General features: G+C 38.4%; 1 protein-coding gene across 1 annotated transcript in view; it reads left to right on the plus strand.

Annotated features, from left to right (window-relative positions):
- LOC142159002 (chloride channel protein C-like) overlaps positions 1-26,348 on the plus strand; it is a 128,110-nt gene that overhangs the window by 78,282 nt on the left and 23,480 nt on the right. The window contains exons 14-15 of the mRNA XM_075213498.1: positions 864-1,030; positions 7,419-7,595. Of these exons, the coding sequence (XP_075069599.1) occupies positions 864-1,030; positions 7,419-7,595 (344 nt within the window). The remainder of the gene's footprint in view (positions 1-863; positions 1,031-7,418; positions 7,596-26,348) is intronic.

The raw sequence follows: 26,348 nt of genomic DNA on the forward strand, positions 1-26,348 counted from the left end.
TTAAATAAAGTATACCCATTTCTTATATTATAAGTAATTTATTTCAAGAAGCTGCTACCATATATGTATAGTTTGCCATAGATCATACCCTGGTTGGAATAGAGCCCATGAGCCCTGCGCTGTGAGAAAGTAGTCCTAACCACCGCACTGTCCTTATGATTTTATGTGACATTTCCACTGACAAATATTGATGAATTAAATTCCCAAAATAGTCAAGTTGCACAGTCAAACGTTTATATTTTTTTCTAAAACTGGACACTGTACTTCCTCAACACTGGTCCTTCTGCCCTACGCAAGCTAATAGAGCAGGTTGTAGGACTGGCTGTGGATGAAAACCACGTATGTGGGCTGACAATTTCCCATTAGGCAGTTGATAATGAAATTGTTCTCAATACCAATAGAGAGGTCTTAAAGCAGGAAGCAGAGATGTATAACAACGTAATCAGCATGGTTCAAATATGGATTATGGAGTGTTCTTTGTACTTCAAGTTATTATTATTATTATTGTTATATATATTGCAGTGTACTCCCCAGTATCTATTTCCCAGGTGCTCCACCCGGCTGTTTTTACTTGCCACCCGGCTCTTGGACCCAACAGAGTCCTGTTATAATAGAATAAATTATTGTTTCTCCTATTATAACAGGCACTATGGGGCCTATTTATAATGCAATATTTCACCAAAAACGGCACTTTACATGTATCCACTGCAAATCTAAGTATAGTTTAAATGTATGAATATTGCATCGCAATAGATATCGTATGTTCGTTTTCCAGTCTAGTCCCCATCAAAATTTTCTTGGGAGAACACTGTATTGTCTTGTTATTGCTATGCCTTTATTGATTATTAGTTTTTCCTTTCTAGGTGGAATTAACAAATGATGTGCAGTCTATCCTCCTGATAATGGTTGCGGTGATGGTCGGCAGAACAGTGGGGGATTACTTCAACAATTCACTTTTCAGCTCTTTGCTGCATCTTAAGTGTATCCCACATTTAGAAGCAGAACCCTGTGTAGTCCATGGCAAGAAGAAGTAAGTGTTGTGCGTTTACATAGAATATGGCAAGGACAGTGTGGTCTCTATAGGATCCAGTTACACTAGTCAATAAATAAAAGAATGGAGAGGTATTTTTACTCTTAATTCCTTTTCTCTAAATATTGAGTACTGAAGAGTACACACAGCAACATGTGTGTGTGTATGTAAAGAGTACATCCTTACATATATTTACTGTGTATAGATAGACACTTGTCCTTTGCAGGTTTGTCCACATAGGATGTTTTTACATTTATGCTCCTTTTTTTTCTAGCGTGAACCATTATGAAACTGATGCAGAATATAGTACGCACACATTCATGTAATTGCATATTTATAATACTGTGATCCTTGGCAGTAATCACTACATGAGCTCTCACCTCTCCCCTCTGCCAACCATGCAATGGGCCAAGATTAGCTGAACAAACTATGGACTAGTGGCAACTAAGTATCATTTCTTTAAACACTTAAACCCCTAATAGCCATACAAATTCAAATGAAATGAGCTCTACATATCTCGCAAAGCCTTTTTTAACTTTAATTGCTGAAAACATATCTGCCAAGCTGGTGGAAATCTTACACCTTTAGTAAATCATCCTTAATATTTTGTTTGTGTCTTCAGACACACCAAACACACATACAGAGATTAGCATTAGATTGAAGCACAGGATTCTGAAAACCAGAGAGACTGGTACTAATGAGCTGAGGCGCTAGCAGTAATGAGATAGGGAAATGCACTCTTTCTCTACAATGTATTCCCCACAGCTGTGATCTGAAATGCTATGCAAAGTAATGAGAATCTGCAAAACCTCTCATTACCAACCTATCACAACATGGTCCTTTCATCCCAAGGACAAATGCTCTGCGCCCTATTGCAGTTATATTAAATGATTAATCGGTACAGGCAAATTCAACAGCAAATCAGTTCGGAAGTTCAGGAGCAGGACATGTCGTATCAGATGAGAGGGGTCATGATGGAGGGTCTATCTGATGTTTAAATTAGGACTTTAAGATCCTTTTCTATGATTTGATTGTAGTGATATTTCAACCTGTTTCAATTACCTTGTTCAATGCAAACCAGGAATTAAAATACAGGTTTAATAAATCTACAAACCATTTAATATAAACATTTAAATGTAACTTAAATTGAATGTCAAAGTCAGGATTTAGCATAGTTAGTAAATCATTGAGAAATGTTCAATTGTAGGAGCTTCCAAAAACCCGTTACAGCAGGGTCAGCCTATTACTGGAGTCCTCTCACTGGCTAACTAAATATCACAGTGAGGTCAGGTATACACAGTCCGCTTGCACAGTAGGCTTATAGGACTATGAAGCATGTCTCAGAGGAAGGTATAGACCATGGTTTTGCATATATCGTTGCTCTGCAAATGCTAAATGGAAGCATGAGCATGTGACCAAGTGATGCATGCTCCCATTGTAGTTTACAGGTGCCTGAAATCATCACCTGCTAAAAAATACTGCACAATCAGTGCTAAAAAACAAACAGACAAATGAACTACTGTATCACTGTAACCTATGTTTGTATATATCACACAAATGCTTTGCAAATATCAAATATGTGATGGGACATTTGACAAGTAATAAGGATGTTATGGGCCCATAAAAATAAAAACTGCATTTTGAATCCCAAATTGTATACCTATAACATCCCAGCATTCTCTTTTTCGTATACCATAACTCTCTTGGCTACCGGAGAGGCCACCCCATCCACCCACAGTGTAATTCATCACTACATTTATTTTTTGTAATTTCACACTTTTACCTTTATGCATTTTAGAGATTGCTCTAGTTTAACTTGCTAAATGCAGCATAGCGCAACAATTACTGGTGTATACAGTACTATTACCCATTTTTTAAAAAGTAAACATCTGAGAACTACAGTATAATAAGCTTCACCTCGATGGTGGGGAAGGATTGTGAAACTTTACTTAGAGAAAACATATATCATTATTTATAAGAGTAAAAATCCACAATATCAGAGATGCTGCTGTAGATTCTCAGCCCAGTCACAAGCACCCGACAGTGGCATCTGGTCCCGGCTGTGTATGCCGCGGCTAGTAATCCCGTACACCTAGTAAAAAGCGCTGGAGGTATTTGATTTACCCTCATATTAATAAGCGCGCTTTTGAGATGCAGTGATTTAAACTATGAGTGCATGTATGTACCGAGTGGGGCATAATGGGAACTGAGGGAGGCAGAATGGTAATGACGCCACTGCACCATCCCGTTAGGTGTTAGAGTGGCAGTATACCTATTAAGGGACAAGGTCATCTCACAACACTAAACATTATATGGTTCTACATGTGCGAGTGCATATTTCATCCATTTACCTCGGGTGTTTACTAAACTTAGCGTCTTGTGTTATTCAGACCTGACACAAGGGATTTCAAAACACTGTGTTAATATAGCCAATAAGGAATTAATATAACTAATAAATGCCCGTAAATTGTATTTAATAAGGGCTATCTATATGATGGTAATATATTTCCCTTTGACATCATCATACATATATGTCTAAGGACCCTTCTTATTTGGTGTTATGTGCTTGGCGACCATTTATATAACATGGTGATACATCTCTCCCTCTTAGCCCTGTATACCCCCACTATATGGTTGTATATAGATGCTCATTCATATCTTGGGTACTGTCTCCCCTTTCATAGCCCTACTGCATAGGGATTGATATATGGGTTACACACTTTAAATAGGCCATAGGCAGACCTATGTAGCTTTGGATACTATCTGTTTGTGGAACTCATATTTGACAATTGACACGTTCCTGGATAGACGTCATATACCTTATTTGGCCCTTGTGATACCCTATATCTGCCACTGCCAGGATGCTTAGTATTTTAACACACTACACACACTACTTTTCATTTTTATCTATATTTCGCCGCTTTATTTGATGTTTTAATATGAATCTAATAAAATTTAGTTTTAATTGATACTATTTCCTCGGGGACCGGAGTGCCTCTATTTACTCTTTTTCTCTCCCTGTTTTTGACGATTCTCAGCCCAGCCAAGAAAGAAGAACAATTAACTGATGAATAGGTTACTTTAGAGATTTTTTCTTGTAGTCAAAAGCTACATAGGGACTCATTAAATACAAATTAAATTCAAACAAATTACAAACATCTGTTGGTTTCTCATTTAAAAATCAAATGTGAATCTCCTTTCCTGCAGTAGTCAAAATGGAAATGTCAATTAAGTAATGCAAATAAATAGCTTTGACTTGATATAACATAACCAAGATACTGATGATTTAAGCTCTGTCAGTTGGAGGGATCATTACACAATCAGCCAATCAGAAGCATCTAGATAATGCAGCTGATAGTTTTCATCATCTTCATTATTGCATATTGTTGCACCAATCCTCCTGCATTTACAAGAGATACGTCTCCTGAAAGAGGTGTCTGAATGTGGCCACATCAAGTTGTGTTACAATTATGTGAACATATAGGGGCCTATTTATCATGCATTTTTTTTTGTAACTTGAAATTTTTCAATCCTTATCTCCCTGATAAGGATTGAAAGTTTCTGGCTATGTATCAAGAAATTTCTCAGGGACAGCAGTGCTGATAACCTGCTGTCCCTGAGAAGTTACTCACCTCTTCATCGCAGTCTCTTCTCATCCGAAGAATGGTGTGTTGAACTTCTTCTTTTTTTGTTAGTGCGGATGCGCCGACCGAAAACCTCGGGCATGTGCACTAACATCCTGGACAGCAAGAAAGTGAGTCATGTGACAGGGAGGGATCACATGATCCCTCCACAAATGTGCTGTCCAGCTCTGCTCTTCAGCGCAGACCTGACAGCTGCGAAAGACTTCATTTATGTTAATATACGCCAGCTTCAGATGGCGTACTTTAACATGTAAAAAAAAAAATTCACTAGGCAGACTTTAATACATAGCGGTAATGAGCACTCTCCATAGACTGTTATGGGGAGTGCTCAGAAAAACGTTAGGAACTGCAAAGCAGCAGATATTGCGATGCTGCAATAATACATCGCAATTTCATGGTAAATCCCCAAAAACTGTTGTTTTCGGGGATTTAACACGGAGGAACAGTTTGATAAATAGGCCCCATAGAAACATAGAATGTGACGGCAGCTAAGAATCGCTTGGCCCATCTAGTCTGCCTAATTTTTAACCTATGGTAACCTCAAACCCTATTTGATCCTTAAATCTTTGTAAGAATATCCTTATGCCTATCTCAAGCATGTTTCAATTGCTCTACTGCATTAGCGTCAACCACCTCTCCAGATGTAAGGAGACAACAACAACAATAATATATACATACACATTGTTGTACAGTACAGAAATGCCCATCTTACGCAAGAAAAACAATCTTCTAAATGAGGCCCATAATGTAGAATATGAAAGATTGCTGGTTGTTTTGGAATAGTTTTACTTGGTATCAAAATAATGTAGTGCATAGAAAGTGTTACCACATACATTACACATGAAGGGAGGACTGAAGTTCAAACACAGATACAATCAATCACTGCTGCTCTGATGTCTGTTTGAAAAGAGCAAACACCCTGGGGGAACTGAGAAGAGTAAACAAATTTATTTGCAACTTATTCTTATTCATTCTTATGGTTTTATTCTCTAACCTGCACTAGACAGATAAAAGCTAATTGGTTGCTATGATTTGCACCTCTGTGTAATGCTACTAAATAACCCTGTTTTCTATGATATCAGAAACACTTAGAAAATGATCGAAAGGCAAATTACTCTGGTTAGGAGGGCTGTTGCCCAATACCGACCTATGTAATTACACTGAAACTCTCAATTATTGGAACAGATATGTATACTGCAATTATGTGTGCGTTAAACACTATGGATATATGAATATATGTGCTTACTATGTAAAACATCTATGCTATTAAATAAAGCTTAATTAATAACAGTACAAATTACAAATTGTATTGTAGAGACTAATTAATTCAGGCTGATGAGTTACAGACCAATTGTGCCGTTTGCAGTATGTTATTACAGTAAATATCATTTTAAGTGTTTGCTTATGAATTTTGGTAATGCTCTATAGTGAAGTAGCCATTCAGAAACAATAACAATACCTATCTCATTACGGAGCTGCATATTGCGCTTCTAGTAATAAGAGCTTATTTACACACTGTGAATTTCACAGTGCTATTTTCAACATCTTAAACCTGTATTTAATTAGACAAAGACATTATGGGGTATATTTACTAAACTGTGGGTTTGAAAAAGTGGAGATGTTGCCTGTAGCAACCAATCAGATTCTAGCTGTCATTTTGTAGAATGTACTAACTAAAGGATAACTAGAATCTGACTGGATGCTATAGGCAACATCTCCACTTTTTCAAACCCGCCGTTTAGTAAAGATACCCCTAAGTGTCCTTTACGATTCGCTCTTTTATGATTTCATGGACCCACTTTGGTTTAAAAGCATTTGATTTTATAGGAAAGTGCATGGATTGGGCAGTTTTTCCTGGACACAGATTATGCGCGTGAGTGCACTCACTTTTCCACAATTATGCAAAAATTGATGAGATTATGTAAATTAAATAAAGGGTGGATAGGGCATATTTATAAAGCCATTCCCTGATTTTCAGGGGGGAGCACAGCGAAAGGACTTCATTTTTTGAGACTGTATCTTGTATTGTACTTTTAATGAGATGCAAACACATGTAATATAGGCAGCTCTGATGTCAACTCATGTCATGATTAATTTAAGCCATAATTGACACTATGGGGTATTCAATTGTTAGCGTTAACGGAAAAAAACGAGCGCTCAAAAAATATTACCATTTATACGGTAATATTGCGCGAGAAAAGCGTTAATACGGTAGTTTACTCGCGGAAATTCAGCTCGTCGCTCAGGGAGCAGCGAGCTGAAATTTCGCGAGTAATTAACGTATTAACGCTAAGAATTTTTGAGCGCTCATTTTTTTCCGTTAACGCTAACAATTGAATACCCCCCTATGAACCTAAAACTTAAACTAGAGCAGCATTTTAGGAGAAAAACTGAAAAATGTATTATTAAAGGTACTAAAGTGTTAGTAGGCTGGACTGTAAAGTGACATCTCACCTTTTCTGCCATGAGTGACATCGGTTTTCCGAGGACAGTTTCAAGAACTGTGAAGTGGGTGTACACCATGGAACATGTTAGGCGGTTAGTAAGCGCACATAGAGAAGTATTGTGTTTCTGCATTTTTTTGCTGTTTAATTTTTTTTATTGTGATTAGATATTGTCACAGCCACACAAATGACAGACAACTTCAATATGAAACATTTTTTAATACATGAGATCAAATATTTGCCATGCATCATCCCCTGTTTACTGATATAATGAATGGTCTTTGTGCTTTATGTCTTTAGGGTAAATTTGGAGCTCTTCGCTGCCAGAGATGTCATGCAGCCTTGTACAGTCATTCACCTACGGGAAAGTGTCTCCTCATTGTCTCATCTTCTTAATAGCACTAGTTACAATGGCTTTCCTGTGGTCTACAGCCAGGCACCAGGACAAAATGAGGTCTTCTTAGGAACCATTTCAAGGTAGGCTGGCTGATTAATGTTCCTTTTATGTTTGTTAAAAGCGCGATTAATGAATATAGATTGTGAGCATCCCTGAATATGAGATGACCACAGACCCTTTGTAGATGCACATCTGCGATAGGATATACATGCCAGTCAGTACTATAATTGTGTAAATGCCCACAATAAGTTCTGCCTGGCTATATGTCACAATTGAATATAAGTGAAGAAGCGCAGCAAAATTTCAGGATTTGTCATATTTTGCTATATTGTGAATTTATAAACAGTTTCCAGATTTGGGGACACTTCAGCTAAATCTGTATTGAAGTATATACATTACAAATAGTCAATCAAAGAGCATTGCTGTCTGGCACAAAATGTATTCATTGGCAATGCTATTATACTTGCATATGTCTCTCTAACAATTGGTCTTCCTGACCCCAATTTGCACATCTAATCAGTGTGAGTCAGGCGGTCACAGAGCATTTGAAAGACTCGTAGAGCAGCACGGTATCATGTTGGAGCCTATTACTTTTTGGTAGCTTCTTAGTTTTCCAGTGTTAGCACTGCCATTGATACATACTGATAGTTAGGTTACTGGCATACAGTTCAAAGTAAGACCGATCAATTGTAAGTTAAGTGAAGTTGTTGATAATCATTACAAATAGGACTTAAAATAATGTTCTGCATTCCAGGTTCACATTTACTGAATCCCCTTTCCTTCCCCTAGTATTCCATATATCAATACTTTGAACATATTTCCGTTTCAACAAATATTGTTGTATACTAGAAAATATACAACCACACCACTGCTATTTCTATAGGTGATCATTGTTGGTAACACATGAGGAGGGGAGATTGCTGTGTATGTTTATATCACAAATTGTCAAATTTTCAATTGGTTACCATTCCCTCAACACAGACTGAAATATATGTATTATTGTCATACTTTTTCCAAATTTTTTTTTGTTAATAAATCTTAAAATATTTATATAATTTACCTTTGGCCGATACAAGCGCCCAGAACCTGACTATTTTTATACGTATCTAACATTGTTGGGAGTTTAGGGGTCCCCCATACACTCTCAGGTTCGCATTTAGCTGCTTCATATATTTGGAGGAAGCGCAGCCTATCCCTCTTTTTCAACGATACTGAATGATTAATACTGGGAATCCTTGGGACTCCCCTTCAGTGTTCAACCAATCGCAATCAGACAGTGTGGTAAAACACATGGGATTGGCTGGTTTATGAAGGGGTGCTCCAGGGGGTCCAATCTTATTTATTACCCTAACCCACACTGCTGCTGGAGTCACAAAGAGCTTTTTAGCCTGGGGCTGGTGGCCCCTTAGATGTTGGAACACACTTTATTTTGCACAACCCAACATAGTGGCTGTAACTCTGTGCACTGGGTGGACCATGTAGGTGCATCAGGTTTGCATTGAGTGTACTTTAAGTGGCCTCCACTGTATCTAATTGAGATAAAATATATTTTCAATGAAAAATCACATTTGTTTTTATTTTATTTTAATTTTTCCCGTCGCCTGAAGAATGGCTTAGTACAGCAAATACATTATCGAAATATTTGATGATATATTTGATGATAAATTACAATTGTGTTTGTTACTTTTTTACTTAGTTACTATTGGTGGTATTGCGATATAATGTTACTTGTTATTTAGCTTTCCTATATGTCGTATTTGTGTATATTAGGTTTGTAAAATGAATATAGAAGTAAAAGCTGGTAATAAATCCAATGTGACCTTTTAAGAAATAAAGTTTGATGGTGTTTCTTTTTGTACATCTACAAGCAGTGCTTGAATTAATGTAAACATGGTTTAGAAGCCGTGTAGGCTGTGATATGTGCATGGTTCTGTATCTGGACATACCAGGAAACGATAAACACAAGTTTAACTAAAATGTTAGTATAAAGAAGCTTCACTTTTTTTTTCCAGCTTTATGTGTAACTTTTTGCAGCTGCTGTCACCATATATTCTCAGGATATATTTCTTTGCAAATAATCCTGCCTGCCACAACAAAAATTATGATGAATTCTTATAGTACATGTTGTACTTATAAACCCAGTGAGTGAATCAATCTTTCTTTTAAGAATATGAATGCTAAGTGATTTACACTTTACAGAGAACTTTAAATATTGCTCTGGGTGGTAGAATTCAAGACATCTGGCTGATGATAATGTGACATCAAACTAAGTTACTTCATGTCTTTATTCAACACGTTCATTTAACATTCTCTGGAGGTCATTTATGATTTCATTATGTGCAAATGCTGCTGTTAACCCAGTGCATACATAGAGGTATGCCCACATTCCTTTTTTGTAAACTGTGCCCATAAAAATGCATTCTATGACTTTTTGTGTGATTGTAGGTCCAGAAGGAAATGTGTGTGGTGAAAAGAGTGAAAGTCCTGCCTATTACCATTTTTTTTGGAATAATCCCCTTCATTAATTTCAACTTTTACATTTCTCTTAAAATATTGCTCAGTCAAGCTTCAATAAATCATGCCAGAATGGACCATTGGGTCTTTGTTTCCTGGATGGGCCATTGGGTCTTTCTTTCCAATATGGGCCATTGGGTCTTTCTTTCCAGTGTAGGCCATTGGGTCTTTCTTAAAAGGATGGGCCATTGGGTCTTTCTTACCAGGATGGGCCACTTGGTCTTTCTCACACGTGTCATTATCGTACATTCCAATGTTTCTATTCCAGTGGTATAAATGTGGCTGTAAATGTGCTTTACCATTTAAGGTGTGCTTGCATGGGCATAATGCAAAACCACTGGGCCCCATAGAATAGAATTTGTTTGGGGGGATGGTGGAGATACATGTCCACCCTGTAGGACCCCAATCTGGTCTTCTGAGCGTGCGTGGGAGCCAGCACAGTGAAGCACCATTGAGGCTTGCAGTACTGGAACTCAGAAGAGCAGAGGTAGAAAGGATCCACAACCCCCTGTTAGCCAAGGGACACCTTTCTATATTTAATCTCTCCAATGCTTGGCCCGTCCCATAAAATAAATTTTGTTTTTGTGTGCTTGTGCCATATGAATAACTCGAGTGCACTTAAACTGAATATAAGAAAGGCAGACCTATTGTAAGTGAATCAGTAAGCATCCAAAATACGTGTGAATACACGACTAATCCATAATAATACCACACCCACACAGAGTTAACATGTAAAGAACGTTGCTGTAAGTGTGAGAATACACATACGTTATGGAAGTACCCACATCACAAGAGATGTACACATAATTACAATGCAATTGCATCCACCTGTGAGAACAAACACTGCAGGTTATGATGCATATTGCTTCTCTGGATAGATAACATACACTTTGCAAGCAGAAATGAGCAAATATTTGCCCCCTTACACATTTGGCTTTGGAATTTTGCCCCTTTCCCCAGCGGAGTTTGGCCTTCAGTGTTAAGTGCGGAATTCCCTCTTTCATATTTGTTCCAAGCATCATTCAAATCCCACCACACAGCAGAATGAATTGACTGTCGTTTTCTCAGTTCAATTTATAGACTATAAATTCCATGAATGACGAATATACAATCAGAATGCGGAATGACCTTTCCACGGAACTCGAAGATTAGCTCTGTGGAACTTTATATGCGTAAAGGCCTTTTCTACCATACAATACGTTTTGGACAAAATATTGTTACTCATCTATACTTGCAAGTGGCAATCACTGCTCTTTATAAGCAGCAATACCTTATAGCACTGCCTGTACGTCAAAACATGTCATCACCAGTGGGAAATGTGTGGCTCTAAATCATCACAATTTCATTGAACCTTTTTGTGCTGCAGCTGATCTATATCAAGGGTTTGAAAACAGTGCTGCTAGTCAGGTGTAACATGTTTTCTCTGATACACAGTAGTTCTCGGTGTATATTTTTATTTAGGTCGCACCAGAAATAACCTTTACACATTTACACAAGGTTACCAGGCAATATAAGACAATAAGTGAATAAAGCATCAATTCACTTAGGATTATAGATTGCGTGCTCCTGTAGACCTGACAGTATTACTGGAATCAAATCACATATATTTGGAAGAATAGATGAAATAATAATGAAGTCGAGATCCAGTGATGGAGATGAAACATTATTGATTTGACAGCGCTATATGAGTAGATGACTCTAAGTATAATATCACATTCCTGTGATGTGTCGGTGCTTTGCTGAGCTGAAGAAAGACCGTCCGAGCATTGTTCTGCAGAGTGTGGCAGCATAGCCCAGCAAACAGAGGGCGAAGCTTTCAGGAATACCAACAGACTTTGAAATTGTCTGTTCTCTTTTCTTCAGATGCCCGTGACCTTCTTCACATTTCAGGAAGTTTCAAATTATGTTGCTCCAGGGCTTGACTACAAGTCACTGAGGCAATGTAAAAGAAGAGTAAATCTTTTCATCTGTATATATTTGGCTTATATATATATATATATATATATATATATATACATATACATACATATACACACATGTAGGGCTTACAGTAAAACAGGCATTATGAAAATTACTAATGCTTAGGTGGGAAGGGCTACTAGAGATATATATATATATTACAAATTGGCAATCTGGATCTTATTTTATATCCAGTGATTAATCCTTGAGACGGTGGACAATGTTTTTTATTCTACTTACTGCTTTTTTTTTTGATAAATGGATGAACATACTTGTAGGTTAGTTGGCTGCTATTAAATTGACCTTAGTCTCTCTCTGTCTGTGTGTGTGTGTTAGGGAATTTTGACTGTAAGCTCCAATGGGGCAGGGACCGATGTGAATGAGTTCTCTGTACAGCGCTGCGGAATTGGTGACACTATATAGATGATGATGATGAAATGGTTAACATTTGACTGCAATGGATTAGTGCCCCTGTTGGTCAGATTATAGTGAAAAAAGATTACTTGTTTACCACAACATAACCTTTGATCAAAGATTTCTCCAGCATGGGAGCTTTCTAGTTTTAAACAAAACACACAGCATACATTGCTTTTAAAATATGCAATGTTTCAATATGTTATTTCATTTGTCATCATGACATTCAATCTAAACATTCAAATGGATGCATGTTGCCCATTGGTGTGTGAAGTACATTTCATTAGGGTGTGCACCCAAGGAAATCTAGAGAGGCATACTCTGCTCCGGAGCTCACCACTGGAGGGGTGTGTATAGCATCACCCAGAGGGGAGGGTGTCCAGAAGTGCCTCCAGTTCCTAATATGAGACCCACTAGTGCCCCAGTTCCTATGATGCCACTCGCAAGTGTCCCCAGTCCCTACTATGCCACTCACTAGTTTCCCCATCTCCTATTATGCCACTCTCTAGTGCTCCTAGTTCTTATTATGCCTCACAATAGTGCCCCCAATTCATATTATGCCACACAGTATTGCTCTCAATTCATATTATGCCACTCAGTAGTGCCCCCAAGTTCTTTTAAAGCCACAGAACAGTGTCCCGAGTTCATATTATGCCAAATAAGTGTGCCTACAGTTTCTATTATGCCACACAGTAGTGCCCCCAGTTCATATTATGCACACACATTACCATTAAGCACATATATTAATACAAACATATGTAGGCAGCTCTATTTTCCTGTGTATGACTCACCTCTGGAGCCAGCACACACCAGATGTCTTCAGCTCGCTTCAGGATATGGGAGGAGCTGCCGCGGCCTGGCATGCGCAGCATCTCGTGATGCAGCTGCGGCACGGATATTCAGCTGTGCATTAGAGTGTGTCTGGGCACACCCAGCACACCCTGTAAACATGCCTATGATGTTGACCTAAAGTTTTAACTATAAATCTATCTACAACTATGGTTGTCAAGAGCTGCAAGACATTTTTCCAAACTTTTCAAGGTGATATCGGCAGATTAATGCAATTTAAAACTTCTGGATCACACAAGAAAAGCTGCATCTGCTAGTTTAAAGCTCCATGGAGGGTACTTCCAGGTTTGGGGATGTCACTCTTACCATGCATCTACATAGGCTTAGATAACACATACTCAGGTAGTTAAAAATAATTAGAATGAGAAATGAAAAGAGAGTTAACAAAACAGAAACACAAAACACTTACATGTACACTTTATGCTCCATGGTCCTGAGAGTGGAGCGCAAGTGTAACCGTAATTTGCCATTAAAAAAGTTGTACACAAGTATATGCGTGTGTATGTGTGTGTATGCCATATTCATAGTTGAAGATGCGTCCAGGGGGTAAATGTATCAAGCTGAGAGTTTTTCGGCGGATTTGAAAAACCAATCAGATTCTATCTATCATTTATTTAGCACATTCTACAAACTGACAGCTAGAATCTGATTGGTTGCTATAGACAACATCTCCACTTTTCAAACCCGCCGGAAAACTCTCAGCTTGATACATTTACCCCCAGGTCTGAATGAATAGCAGATGCGTCCGCTTCACACAGACACACCCCTCAGACACATGTCCAACTTGTACGTGTACCTTTTATTTTTATGTTACAAACCCAATTGTTATGAGGCATAATTTAAACTTTTAACTTGAATAATACAGCAAGACCAACTTTCCTACATACGTACAGAATTATTTTTTTTTTTTTAACTCAACAGGCTCTGCAAATCCTAATCTATCAAATCTATGGCCGAATGACTGCTAAAGTCCCAATAAGTGTCAGTGAATCATTCAAATTCCTCTAATTACAAGTGGTTCACTAGTTCTGTGGTTTCATCATCATCATCATCATCCGCTACTTACACCTACCCTTGACCAGACGCAAATACAACCACTTTCTGAGCCGTATCTGAGAAAGCGGTCTCAGTCTGGATCTGTGCATACGCGTAATTGCTGGAATGTGCTCTTGCTCTACATCTGTATTTTGCCTATGCTACAACATCCCTTCCCTCCCCCGTCACACCTCTTCAGGCTTAAGGAGTCGTAATTGCCAAAAAGTCACCAGTCTGAATAGCTGCAGTTGTGTACGTTCACTTTCTGAGCAGAGCGACAAAATGCAAAGACATGCTACACAAACCATACATATCACGCTGGATCAGGCCCTTTATTATTATTATTCTTATTATTATTATTATGTCCCAAATAACTCTGCAAAAAGGCTAAAATAATGGGTAAGTGCTCTGTCTCTGTTTTCTGCTAATTTTTCTAGTTAATCAAAATAAAATATTCTTTTTTATTTTGCCAATAGATGTAAGCAGTATTTGTCCAACAAAAAACAAACCAGTAAAAAACAATACAAACTTCACTTGTGTTGTAAGAAGACCTTGCCCGTTGTTGTCTCTTAATGTAAAATTTGGCTTGGCTACCTGAGGAGCCTAATCCACACAGACCCCAGCGGCAAAGGGATACCATACAAATATACAGGGGATTATCACAGTAGAATTAGTGTCTTGTACTTTAAATACATTATTGGATACAATCTCTCTGTTGTCTCTGTTCTTGTTTACATTCCAAAGATTACATTCTATGGAGCAGATATCTAGCAGTTACAGTCACACACACACTTCTCATGCCTTTGTTCCACCAGAAGTTTCTTTTATTGTTGTAATATTTTATTATATCATTACAGGTTCTTATCTGTATTGTGTGAGAATCACAGTAAAGTAGTACATTTAATCAATAAAATGAAATTAGTGTAATTGAATAATACTAAAATGTTTTTAATTTACTAATTTCAATTAAAAAAAGACTGGAATAAGTTGTCAAATGCAGCTATTAAATGTAGATTTATGATGAAATAAATCCATAGTAACTAATTAAAATAATAAAAAAATGTATATTACATAGGTAATGCCTACTGAATTGCAGCCACATACAAATGTGTATTGTTTAGTTAATGAAGCAACCCTATTATGCACTTCTGTGCAGCAGAGATTATGTTCTTTAATAATAATAATAATAATAATAATTATTATTATTATTATTATTAAAATGTATTTATATAGCATTTTTAGCTGTGCTACAGTGGAGGACAAATTGAGAACAAACACATTGGGGCATATTCAATTACGATTCTGGTCCGCGAGTTCGCGCCGGAATGGGCCACAAACGTAATCCATGGTACCGCAATAACGTGGATTTTCGTTCACAGCCCATAGGGTTGCGTACTAAAATCCGTGTTATTGCGTTACCGTATTACCGGCAATAGTGCGCATTTTCCGCGGTAACGCGCGTTACCGCGGACTGGAATCCTAATTGAATATGCCCCAATATGTTTACAAGACCAAACAGCAACACAGGTTTACACTGCATAGGAAAATAGGAGTGTACATATGGTTAAGTAAGTGCCAGAGATTTCATATTGGTCCAACCAGTTCTCAATAGGAAAAAGTTCTTAGTAGTCTATATAGTCCAGTCATACAGCAATGTTGGTGTGGATATCATTAGGTTGTATGAATATAGAAAGAGAATAAATGTATGTATTACATGAACTGTATAGAAGAATGGTTATTGACTATACTAGTCTAGGAGGTTAAGAAGATGGTGCAGAAATGTCATAAGCTTGCCTAATGAGATGAGATTTCAAGTAACGCTTAAAAGGTTTGAAGGCTAATGTAAAGTCTTGTTGTATGAGGGAAAGAATCCCACAGAGTGGGTACAGCCAACAAAAAGTCCTGTTCCAGTAATGGGAGCATGTAATAAGTCAGGATGGAGGTGCAGATCTTTGGTAGATATTTTGCATGTTGGTGCAGTTTTGTTAATGGCTTTTTATGTTAATAGAAGTATTTTTTTGGGATTCCGTTAACCATGGGCAACTAATGTAAGAACTGGCAGTGCGGAGCAGCCGAAATATGTTTGGTGAGGAAAATTAGCCAAACTGCTGCATTCAAAATGGATTGTAGGGGTGAAAGTCTGGTTATGTGAAGACCAGTAATGGTCCATGTGAGAGATTAGTACACAAATTAGCGTTACAATAAAGGAGTAGTCTGGAGATGTTTCTTAGATGCATGTAGCAGAATTTGGAGTCAGAATGTGGTGAACATAGAATGGTTTTGAGTTGGGGATGGCACGTAGGCAGCAAGATTGAACGGTAGTCATGTTGTTGTGAACAGCAATAGAGCTGTCAGGTAAGTAGCTCCTGTTGCCTGGTGGATATATTCATTATACATTTTTTGAAAGATTGAGTTTGAGGTGGCAGTAGGACATGCAAGTGGAAATAATAGAAAAACATTCAGTAATGCAGGCCATTGCTGATATCGAATGAGCCAGGGAGGATAGATAAATTTTGGTATCATCCACAGAGGTGATAATGAAACTCATAAAGCTCATTCGTTTGTATGCAGTGGGCCCAGGACTAGCCATCTGATGGAGGAAGCGGAGAGGAGGTGGATCCAGAGAAACAAGCACTGAGGGAGTAGAGTAAATTACTGCATACATGAATAATGATGGAAAGATACCAGTTGGGAGAATATAGATGTTAGTTAAGGCTGGGTGAACATAGGAGACAGTGGTAAGTGATTTGTGAGTGGACAGGTAGAAAAAGAAAAAGAAAGGTAGAGACTTCACCTTAATTTGTGAGATAAAAGGAAGAGCAGGCGCCAGAGGTAGCAGGAAAAATAAGCAGGTTGTTGCACTGGGAAATGGATACCAGATATAAATGCATTTTTTTAATTCTGTATTGGTTAGTGCACCATTGTTTTTCATGGAGACCTATTTTTGACTTTCCTGTATCTTTTAACATGTTATTTCCCAATACTTTCTTGTGCTTAAGTTATTTTAATAATAGTTAATAATTAATACAGATGTATATTTTTACACTGTTTCTACATTTAGGGGTAATTACGGTGAGCAGAGATTTCAGCCATAACATTGACGCGAGGTGTCTCTCTGCGGACGTTCCATTAGACACCTCACAACGAATTGACCCCCTTCCCCCTTAAAGTCAGCTTTAAATATAAAAAACGAGAATACCCCGAGACAGAAAACATATCCCTGAGGCCTGAGTTTATGTTAGATATCTCTAGGCTTCGCCCAATAGCAACCATACAGACGCAGTGATCTAGATAAGGCGTAGTATTTTTGCCATAAAAGGTGGCTTGACCCCAATTCTCTACCTATTTACACTTAGTATTTCTAAAAGAAAGCTCTGAAATGCTGAGAGTGAGACAGATTTGCATTATGTAAATCTTTTAAATATCAGTAAATGTTTGCTCCCCTAGCTCTCTGCATACTAAGAAACTGGACTCATATTTATGAGCCATAGATCTGGGGGTAAATGTATCAAGCTGCAAGTTTCTGGCAGGTTTCAAAAGGGGAGATGTTGCCTATAGCAACCAATCAGATTCTAGCTATTTTTGTAGAATGTACTAAATAAATGCTAACTAGAATCTAATTGGTTGCTATAGGCAACATCTCCACTTTCCAAACCTGACGTAAACTCGCAGCTTGATACATTTACCCCCAGATACATTTACCCCCTGCTGTGATATATTTAGTTTATATTTAGCCATTGTACTACTGAGCTCTGTAATAAAGAGAAAAAGGTATAAATATAAACGAAAACAGGCACCTGGTTCCCTCTCACTTCCTAACCTGTACTCCCACAAATAAATTGTCTAAGAAACTCAGAGGAGTCGGCACTCAGGGACTTGCATATAAATTCAAACATCCACATAGATGAAGTTTCAGTTTATTCAACTTTCTTCGGGGATACAAGACAAACAAATAAACCACTTTAACCTTATAGCCAGTCACCCAGGAGCGTGAGTGGAAGCATGTACTAAAAACAAGATATAGAAAAGACAGATATAAGAAAAATGTAATAATAAGTATTTAACATATTGAGTATATAAAAGGCATACACCTGAAAAATGCATACGAATAAAAATTGTAGTCAAGCAAAAACAAGCTCAGAAAATAATCAAGAAGGTGCAATCCTTATAGGAAGCAATTTAATCAAAGGGTTTCATTAAGTTGTACTTGTGCCAATGGCATTATTTTTGCAGTGGAGAGGGATCTATTTTTTAAAAGGAAGATATTGGAAGTGTGATAGGTAGCTGCTCGTGCTGCTAATCACCATGATGCTGTATATCTGTATGAGCAGACAGAGTAGTCTTTCTCACTCTCCTCTTTTGGCTCTGTCCCTTGTAGCTTATTTAAACATAACTCTTTTTTATCTAGGCTGTGAGTGGTTAATTCCAATTATAATTGTTCTCGAAGCAGCACAACGCTTCCTGACGGTAAAGCGCACGTTGCCTTGGGAAGTAATTGAAATCTGAGACCAGTGATCAGTCCATGCATTCTGATGATTCCTTTTTGTTGAACATTATCGCAGCTCTGCTTTGAATTAACAAAATTATTCAGAAGCCCTGAATTACAGAAATTCCAATAATCTCAAACCTTGACATATCGATTTGTTCATCTTTATTCAAACCCTTGCTTTAAATATCTTTATTTCATATAAGCTCTTCAAGCATTTACACATACATTACTAGTAGCTCTTGTATGTATTTTAGCAAGGTTGTGTGTATTATTTATGGTTAAGCATTGCTTATGTTGTTTTTAGTTATTATTTTTTGTGTGCATGAAATCTAGCAAACTATGTCAGTAAAGGCAATTAATGAAATGTAAATATGCAATATCACAGCACAAATGCTCTGTTGTAAAGTCATGGGTCATAAATCTGTGCAAATGCACCCAGATTAGGGTGAAGTGCATGTCTCTAATGTGAGGAATCGGGCGCATCAAGGGTGCTCCATGCTAAGTGTGGATAAGGCGCATGAGTGCACATAAATTTGCAAGGAAGTGCCGAAGTGAGATTTTATTTTGCTGGATGTGTTGTTTTTTTTAATGAAATACAGAAGGAAGAAGATGCTTTTTTCCTGCTTTGAAGTAGGTTGCACAGACTTTTCCTCCCAGCAAAATGAGTTCTTTACCACCTCTGAGGTTCCAGAGATCAAGGGGTAAATTTATCAAGCTGCTGGTTTGAAAAAGTGTATATGTTGCTTATAGCAACCAATTAGATTCTAGCTTTCATTTTGTAGAATGTTCTAAATAAATAACTAGAATCTAAATGACTGCTATAGGCACATATCCACTTTTTCAAACACGCAGTTTGATAAATTTACCTCCAGGTCTCTGCACTATACTTATATTGCACAAAAGCAAACGCTTGCACCAGAACCAGAAGTGGAATGAAGTTTGGCTAATGTAAATGGTGAAGGACAGTTATGGTTGCAAACAGTTGACTGTCGTAAGATCTCTACAATGGCCAGTTCATCTTTCATGTCTTTACATTACACGGTCTCTCTTCATTCCAACTGTACCACACCGATAGCCACACAAAAAGTCTGGTTGCCAACGACTGCTTCAATATTGCTGCATGATAAAGCTGACTTACAGTAGCCACATATTTTGTTATACATACTAAGCTCATTTGGGCAAAGCCACCTTTATCTTCTGTTTCATGTCATTGTAAGTCATTTGTTTGTTTATACAATGATCCCCTTAATATACAGCGCTGTTAATATGTTGGTGTTTTAGAAATAATAAACTTGTGTGTTCCTTGCAATGTGCAGACTAGCTTTGTGGAGCAGTGGAAAATCAAGATTTTATTTTGCACAGCAAAATTATTGAAATGAGATTGTGATGTGAGAGGGTGCATTGCTTGGTCACACATCCATTTCCATTATGTAAAAGGACTCCATGTCTGGTGGAGATCGCGTCTCATCCTATACTTTCCAGTGAAGAATTGCATTTCTAGGGGATTTTTTTCACAATGCAAAGCAAAGCTGTAAACTCACCAAAGTGCCACATATAACAAAAGCCGTCACAATACTAACTCACTCTTCTGATTCATGTAAGCCATAAATGAGTCTAAACTTAGCAGTATTTTAGGAGAAAAAATAAGATGTTTAATGAAAAGGGTGATACTAAAGATGGGACATTTACTATGTGTTTCCACCAATCCACACACAGGTCCACTTTTAGTTTGAGGCAGTGTCTTCTGAGAACAGAGAGCAGGTATGCCCCTTGATGTGCGCTTTGTAAATTAATTCCTTATTGTATAGTGTTTTGTTTTTAAATAAATTAAACACTAAATTGTGGAGCTGCAATGTGCAGCTTCTCTCCCTCCATCTCAATGACTTGCCACTTTTCATGTAGAGGTATAGGCTGGTTGTCTGAATTTCTGGGAATTCTCCCGGGAGGACAGTGCACCCTCCTGCATCAAGCAACTCTTCCCTAGTGAAGTGCCTGGGGTGTGGCTTAAGAATGCAATTCAAAGCGAATTGTATCGTCCTGGCCTGCTCCCCTCTATTAGTGTGTACATGCGAGTTGCATTTGCTCAAACATACCTTTACTGCATAGGTGCATATGTAGGCGTTCACTTTCTGGGCATGCGGAGAGTGATTTCATGCAAGGTTACTTACATCCCACACTGCATCAACCCCATTGTTCTTAATTAGCAGATTTTTTACTTTCACCTTATGCACAGTTATTTACCACAAGTTAACCCGTACATGATACTCATGCATTCTAGTTAAATCAAGCTACTTAAGGTGTTAAAAAGGTTCTTGTCATGCATTTGGGCCTAGCCCAGGCCTCCTCAGGGGAAGAGCGTTACTTCCCGACGCAAGCGCCCTTTTTTAACGTGGTTTTGTCCACATGTCACCACCTCATCATTTTTCTCCATCACCTCATCCTTCATCTTCATCGCCACATCCTTCATCAAGCTACTTAAGGTGTTAAAAACTCCCCACTGTCACCCCGGCAACCACCAACCACTCCCAACTGTCACTTCTCCTTCAAGAAATATATAGGTCAGTGTATAACTCTGCCCAGCAGGTGGCGCTGCAGCTTGTTTTTGTTTTTTTCACACACGCCACTAGCCATTTATATAGTAGATACACAGTGATTCCAACTCTGAAAACATGAGAAAGACATTACCATTCATCCTCTACTTTCAGTGGTACAGATTTTTATTTATTTATTTTTCTGCCAATACAGAAAAAGTGCCACAAGATTCTCACTCTCATAATTCTTAAGACATAATTTAGGCACCTTATTGCCTATTGCCAGCACATTAGAGCAGGTTCCAAGAGCCAATACCCTATCATGAGATGGCAGTAACAGAACATTGCTGCCACAATCCTTGTTAAATAGGCTTTCCGCAGCGAGACACAGCCAAGCTTAGCTTAACAAGATAAGACTTCTCGCCCATTGATAAATAGACACCTAAAATAGAAATATTTCTAAACCATGTAAAACGTTAACAAAGTTGAAAGACAACTAGCAGGGACAGAGCTGCGGCTGCTGGATTTAAATTTTTTTCTGCTTATTTTACAGCTTTACATGTTTTATGCAATTTGACTTATTTTGGTGTTTTTATCAGATTTATATGGAAAATGCATAATATAAATAGACATGCAGTTATCAGCTACTATACATCCACCGTCTGAAATTTGACTTCATATTTTACCGTCATCATAAAAGTTCAACATTTACTAGTTTTTTATTTGAAAAATGTTTTTATCTTTTTTTATTTCGTTTTTTTTTAACTTATTGACGATAAACCTTTGCAAACCTCCGCATAGCTAAGAAAATAAAAACATGGAATGCTTGTCACCATACACAAGCGTGCAAGATGGTCGAGCAGCTGTTACCAGTAACCATAATGACTCCATCGCTGAAGCAAACATTTTCATGATGATCCATGAGAACACCGTATCCAAACCGCATTGTTTAAGTAAGGCATGTTTTCACTGCTGTAAAGAGGGATGTCACAAAGCAATAAGTAAATCCAAGTGATTACAGTTTAGAAAATATGACACAGCTTGAAACCTCTAAGCTGGATAATACAGTAACATAGAATTTTGAAAACAATTCATACCAAGTTGTATATATTATTTTTTTCATGACAGTTTATTAGGTTGGTGTTTCCTCTGGTCACTGAGACAAATAACATTCCTGAAGCATCAGAGAAGCAGGGGTGATAATAACGTTGCGTGTACTGGAATTCTATACTAATTTCCCTAATCTATTATCCTATTCCTATGACAAGAGCTTAAATTCTAGAGAAACTTAGTGATTGAGTCACAAGTTTTAAGGTTCCGTATATTTAATACAAATAGATTAATAAAGCTTAAAGAAAGCGTTACTTACCTACCAGCATTTTTAAAAATGGAACAAGGACATATTATATTATGCACATTATGTGGTAAGGAAATTAGAAAGGTATGGAGTGGTAAGCGCAAATGGGAAAGGGACAGATGTGAATGATGCAATATTCTCTGTACAGTACTGTGTAATAAGGTAACTATAATAGAGTAATAATAAATGAATCTGACCCAAAGTGAGCAATTTAAACAGATCCCTGCTGCAGAAATCATAATATTTTAGTGTTTACAGATTTTGGGGCTGAGTCATTAAGGAGAGTACAGCATATAAAAAGAGTAACTTTGCAATCTCCTGAGATCTTGATTTTCCCATTTCCACCATACGTAATGTTTTTGGTACATTTACAGCCCATGGCACTGTAGCCAACCTCCCTGGAAAGAGAAAATTTGATTGAAGATTGCAGCTCAGGTTTGTTCAAATGACAGGGATAGCACCTAAATCTATTGTCAACAGATTCAAGCTGACTTTCAGACACAAGGTATAACAGTTTCTAATTGAACTTAATGAAAGGGGTTATATGGTAGATGGTACAGAGGGCCCATGACTGAAAGAGAGAGACAAAAGAAAACCCAACTGAAGTTTGTCAAAATTCACCTAAACAATCCAAATTCCTTCTGATACCAGATGAGACCAAGAGCTTTTGGTAAACACACCATCGCGATGTTTACAGAAATCACAATGAAAAGAACACCTTCCCTACTGTTAATCATGGAGGATGTTCAGTGACATCTTGGAGTTGTTGTTCTGCATCTGGCACTAGGCGCCTTAAATGTATGGCATCATGAAATCTAGAGATTATAAGGCAATGTTCAACCTAATGTCAGAAAGCTGGGTTTCTGCCGAAAGTTATGGGTCTTCCAGCAGGACAATGACCCTAAACACACGTCAAAAAGTACCCAGGAATGGTTCAGGACAATACACTATATTGTTGTGGAGTAAGCCAGCAATGAGTCCAGATATAAATCCCATAGAACATATGTGGAGATAACTGAAAGCAGCAGTTGGGAGAAGACACCTTAAAATCTGGGAGAACTGGAGCAGTTGTACAAGAAGAGTGGATCCACCTGCCAGTAGAGGGCTGCAGGAAGCTCATCCATGGCTATAGGTTTATTGCAGTAATTCTGACCTAACATTGTGCTACCAAATATGAAGTCTAGTGTTTCAATAATGTTGTCAATGCAATTTCTTGTCATTTTCTTATGAAAAGGATATTTAGTATTAAATTCAAAATCAAAAAGGATCTGGGAGCGTTAATATGCATGTACTTAAACTGGGCAGATAGAAACTAATTGCTGATGGGTTGTTTTGGTTCAGTATACATTTTGCACCTAAATGCAGTTATAGTAATTGAGTCCTAAGATAAGCTGATCACAGAGCCAAGAACCAAATGGAGCGATTCATGATCCCAACACCAGACCAATAGGCTGTCAATGACCTATAGGGTCCAGAGATTTTGGTTACATGGTGTGGGAGTCCAAGGTTCACTTGCAGCCTGGGTCTCATTGCAGTCACAACTTTTATGAACAGATTGTTACTGTCTATGTTTTCTTTCCTTCATGTAGTATATTTTATTTGTTACTGTTTTAATGTTGCCATGGTGATTTAATAAAATGATGGATGGCAAATGGGCCAGGTCACTCTTATTTTTAGAGATGGTCTTTGTCAGGTCTTGTACTGTTACAGTCCCTGACGCCCTCCTGTGCGAGTCTCTTATGCTGAGGGGCTTGGTGTTGGCACAGAGGGGTCACATGTAAAATCACGCTCCTTTTCTGACATGGCACGACTGCTTCACAGACATAGGCCATTTCATGTCACCTGACACCACTGTGGGATTCTGGAATTCAACAGTACATTTACTCTGTGCAATGAGCCACAGTTTCAATTACAACCTGCTGTATCAAGGAACAGAGTAAGGACATGCTATTAATACTCAGTTGCCAGCAGCTGCAATTAGCTCAGGCTAATTCCTATAATTTCTATATAAGCATCTTCCTGGGGACCACCCACTGCTAGTTTTTGAACCAGCATCTTTGAACCAGAGTGCATGAAAACTTCCCTTCTGGATTTTGACCCCTTTGCTTTGGATGTCTACTACCACTGCCTTTGAAGCCCAGGCAATTCTTTGGGCTTGGATTTGGTTTGAGTCTCCAAATCCTCTGCTGGTATTTAAAGGTAAAGAGACTTCCATTACCTGTTACTGCTGCTATTCCTTGAAAAGCTTTTATACTATACTAGGGCAGCACGGTGGCTAAGTGGTTAGCACTTGCTTCACAGCACTGGGGTCATGAGTTCAATTCCCGACCATGGCCTTATCTGTGTGGAGTTTGTATGTTCTCCCCGTGTTTGCGTGGGTTTCCTCCGGGTGCTCCAGTTTCCTCCCACACTCCAAAAACATACTAGTAGGTTAATTGGCTGCTATCAAATTGACCCTAGTCTCTCTCTCCCTCTCTCTCCCTGTGTATGTATGTTAGGGAATTTACACTGTAAGCTCCAAAGGGGCAGGGACTGATGTGAAAGAGTTCTCTGTACAGCGCTGCAGAATTTGTGGCGCTATATAAATAAATGGTGATGATGATACTAAAAGAACTTGGTTATTTATCCTGCCACTGGAATTCATCAATTAGAATCACATACCTGACAGTCTTCTTCAGGCGCGGGCTGGCAAATTTCAGCCCGGGGGGCGCACAGACGGCCGTATCACATCAAACGCGATGCGGCCGCGTCATCAATGATGCAGCCGCATCGCGTGTCATGTGATGCGGCCGCCGGGAATATTCAGGTAATATTGCATCCACGGGGAGAAGGGGGGGGTTTGGGTTCGGCCGGCCCAAACAGCGGTTAGACTGAGCGTCCCGGGGGGTTGATGCCCCCCGGCCCAGCCCGCCCCTGGTCTTCTTGGTAATGGAAACTGTATTCAGCCTTTCTGGTGAAGCCTGGTAATGTATAAAGGGTAGATGTTGTTCCATGGCTACTTACTTGTGCAAGTTAGGCTAGGTACACACTGGAGGTTTTTCAGCTATTTATAGGGCCAATTACCCAATAGACTATCTCCCGGCCACATATCGCGTTAGTGTGTATAATCACACGATGCACAACAGTCATTCCAAAGTGCCGATTGTTGTTTCATTTGTTTGGTCATACGGTCTAATAATCTTGTTTCCATCACCATACAATCATGTACCGTGTATGCACTCATGAATACAATCTCCACAGAGTTTACAGAGTCATGGTCTTTTCAGCCGATGCTGGCAATGAACATGTCCTGGTGACTAAATGTAGAGAGTGCTATAGATGGAATAATTGGTTTGTTCTTTCTGAGACTGAATATTTTGTTTCAGAGTCACAGAAGCTAACAAATATTTGTTATGATATGTGAATAGCTATAACAAGGCAGTTAATCAGTGTGACAGGAATGAATGAATGCATATTGTGCTGTCATTCTATAAACAACTATAGGACCAGATAACGTGCACAGATCTGAAGGTAAATTGTGTGCAGTGTGTATGCATGAATCACCGACTGGTTGGACCTTCAGTCCTAGGTATAATTGTTGTAGATAACAGATTGGTAGGAAAATACTCCAGTGTGTACCTAGCCTTACTCATTCCAACTATTGTCAGCTGTGGAGTGCAGCTTCATTAAGCAGGCACACAACCTT

The sequence above is a fragment of the Mixophyes fleayi genome, chromosome 5, assembly GCF_038048845.1.
Source record: "Mixophyes fleayi isolate aMixFle1 chromosome 5, aMixFle1.hap1, whole genome shotgun sequence".
Classification (NCBI taxonomy): domain Eukaryota; kingdom Metazoa; phylum Chordata; class Amphibia; order Anura; family Limnodynastidae; genus Mixophyes; species Mixophyes fleayi.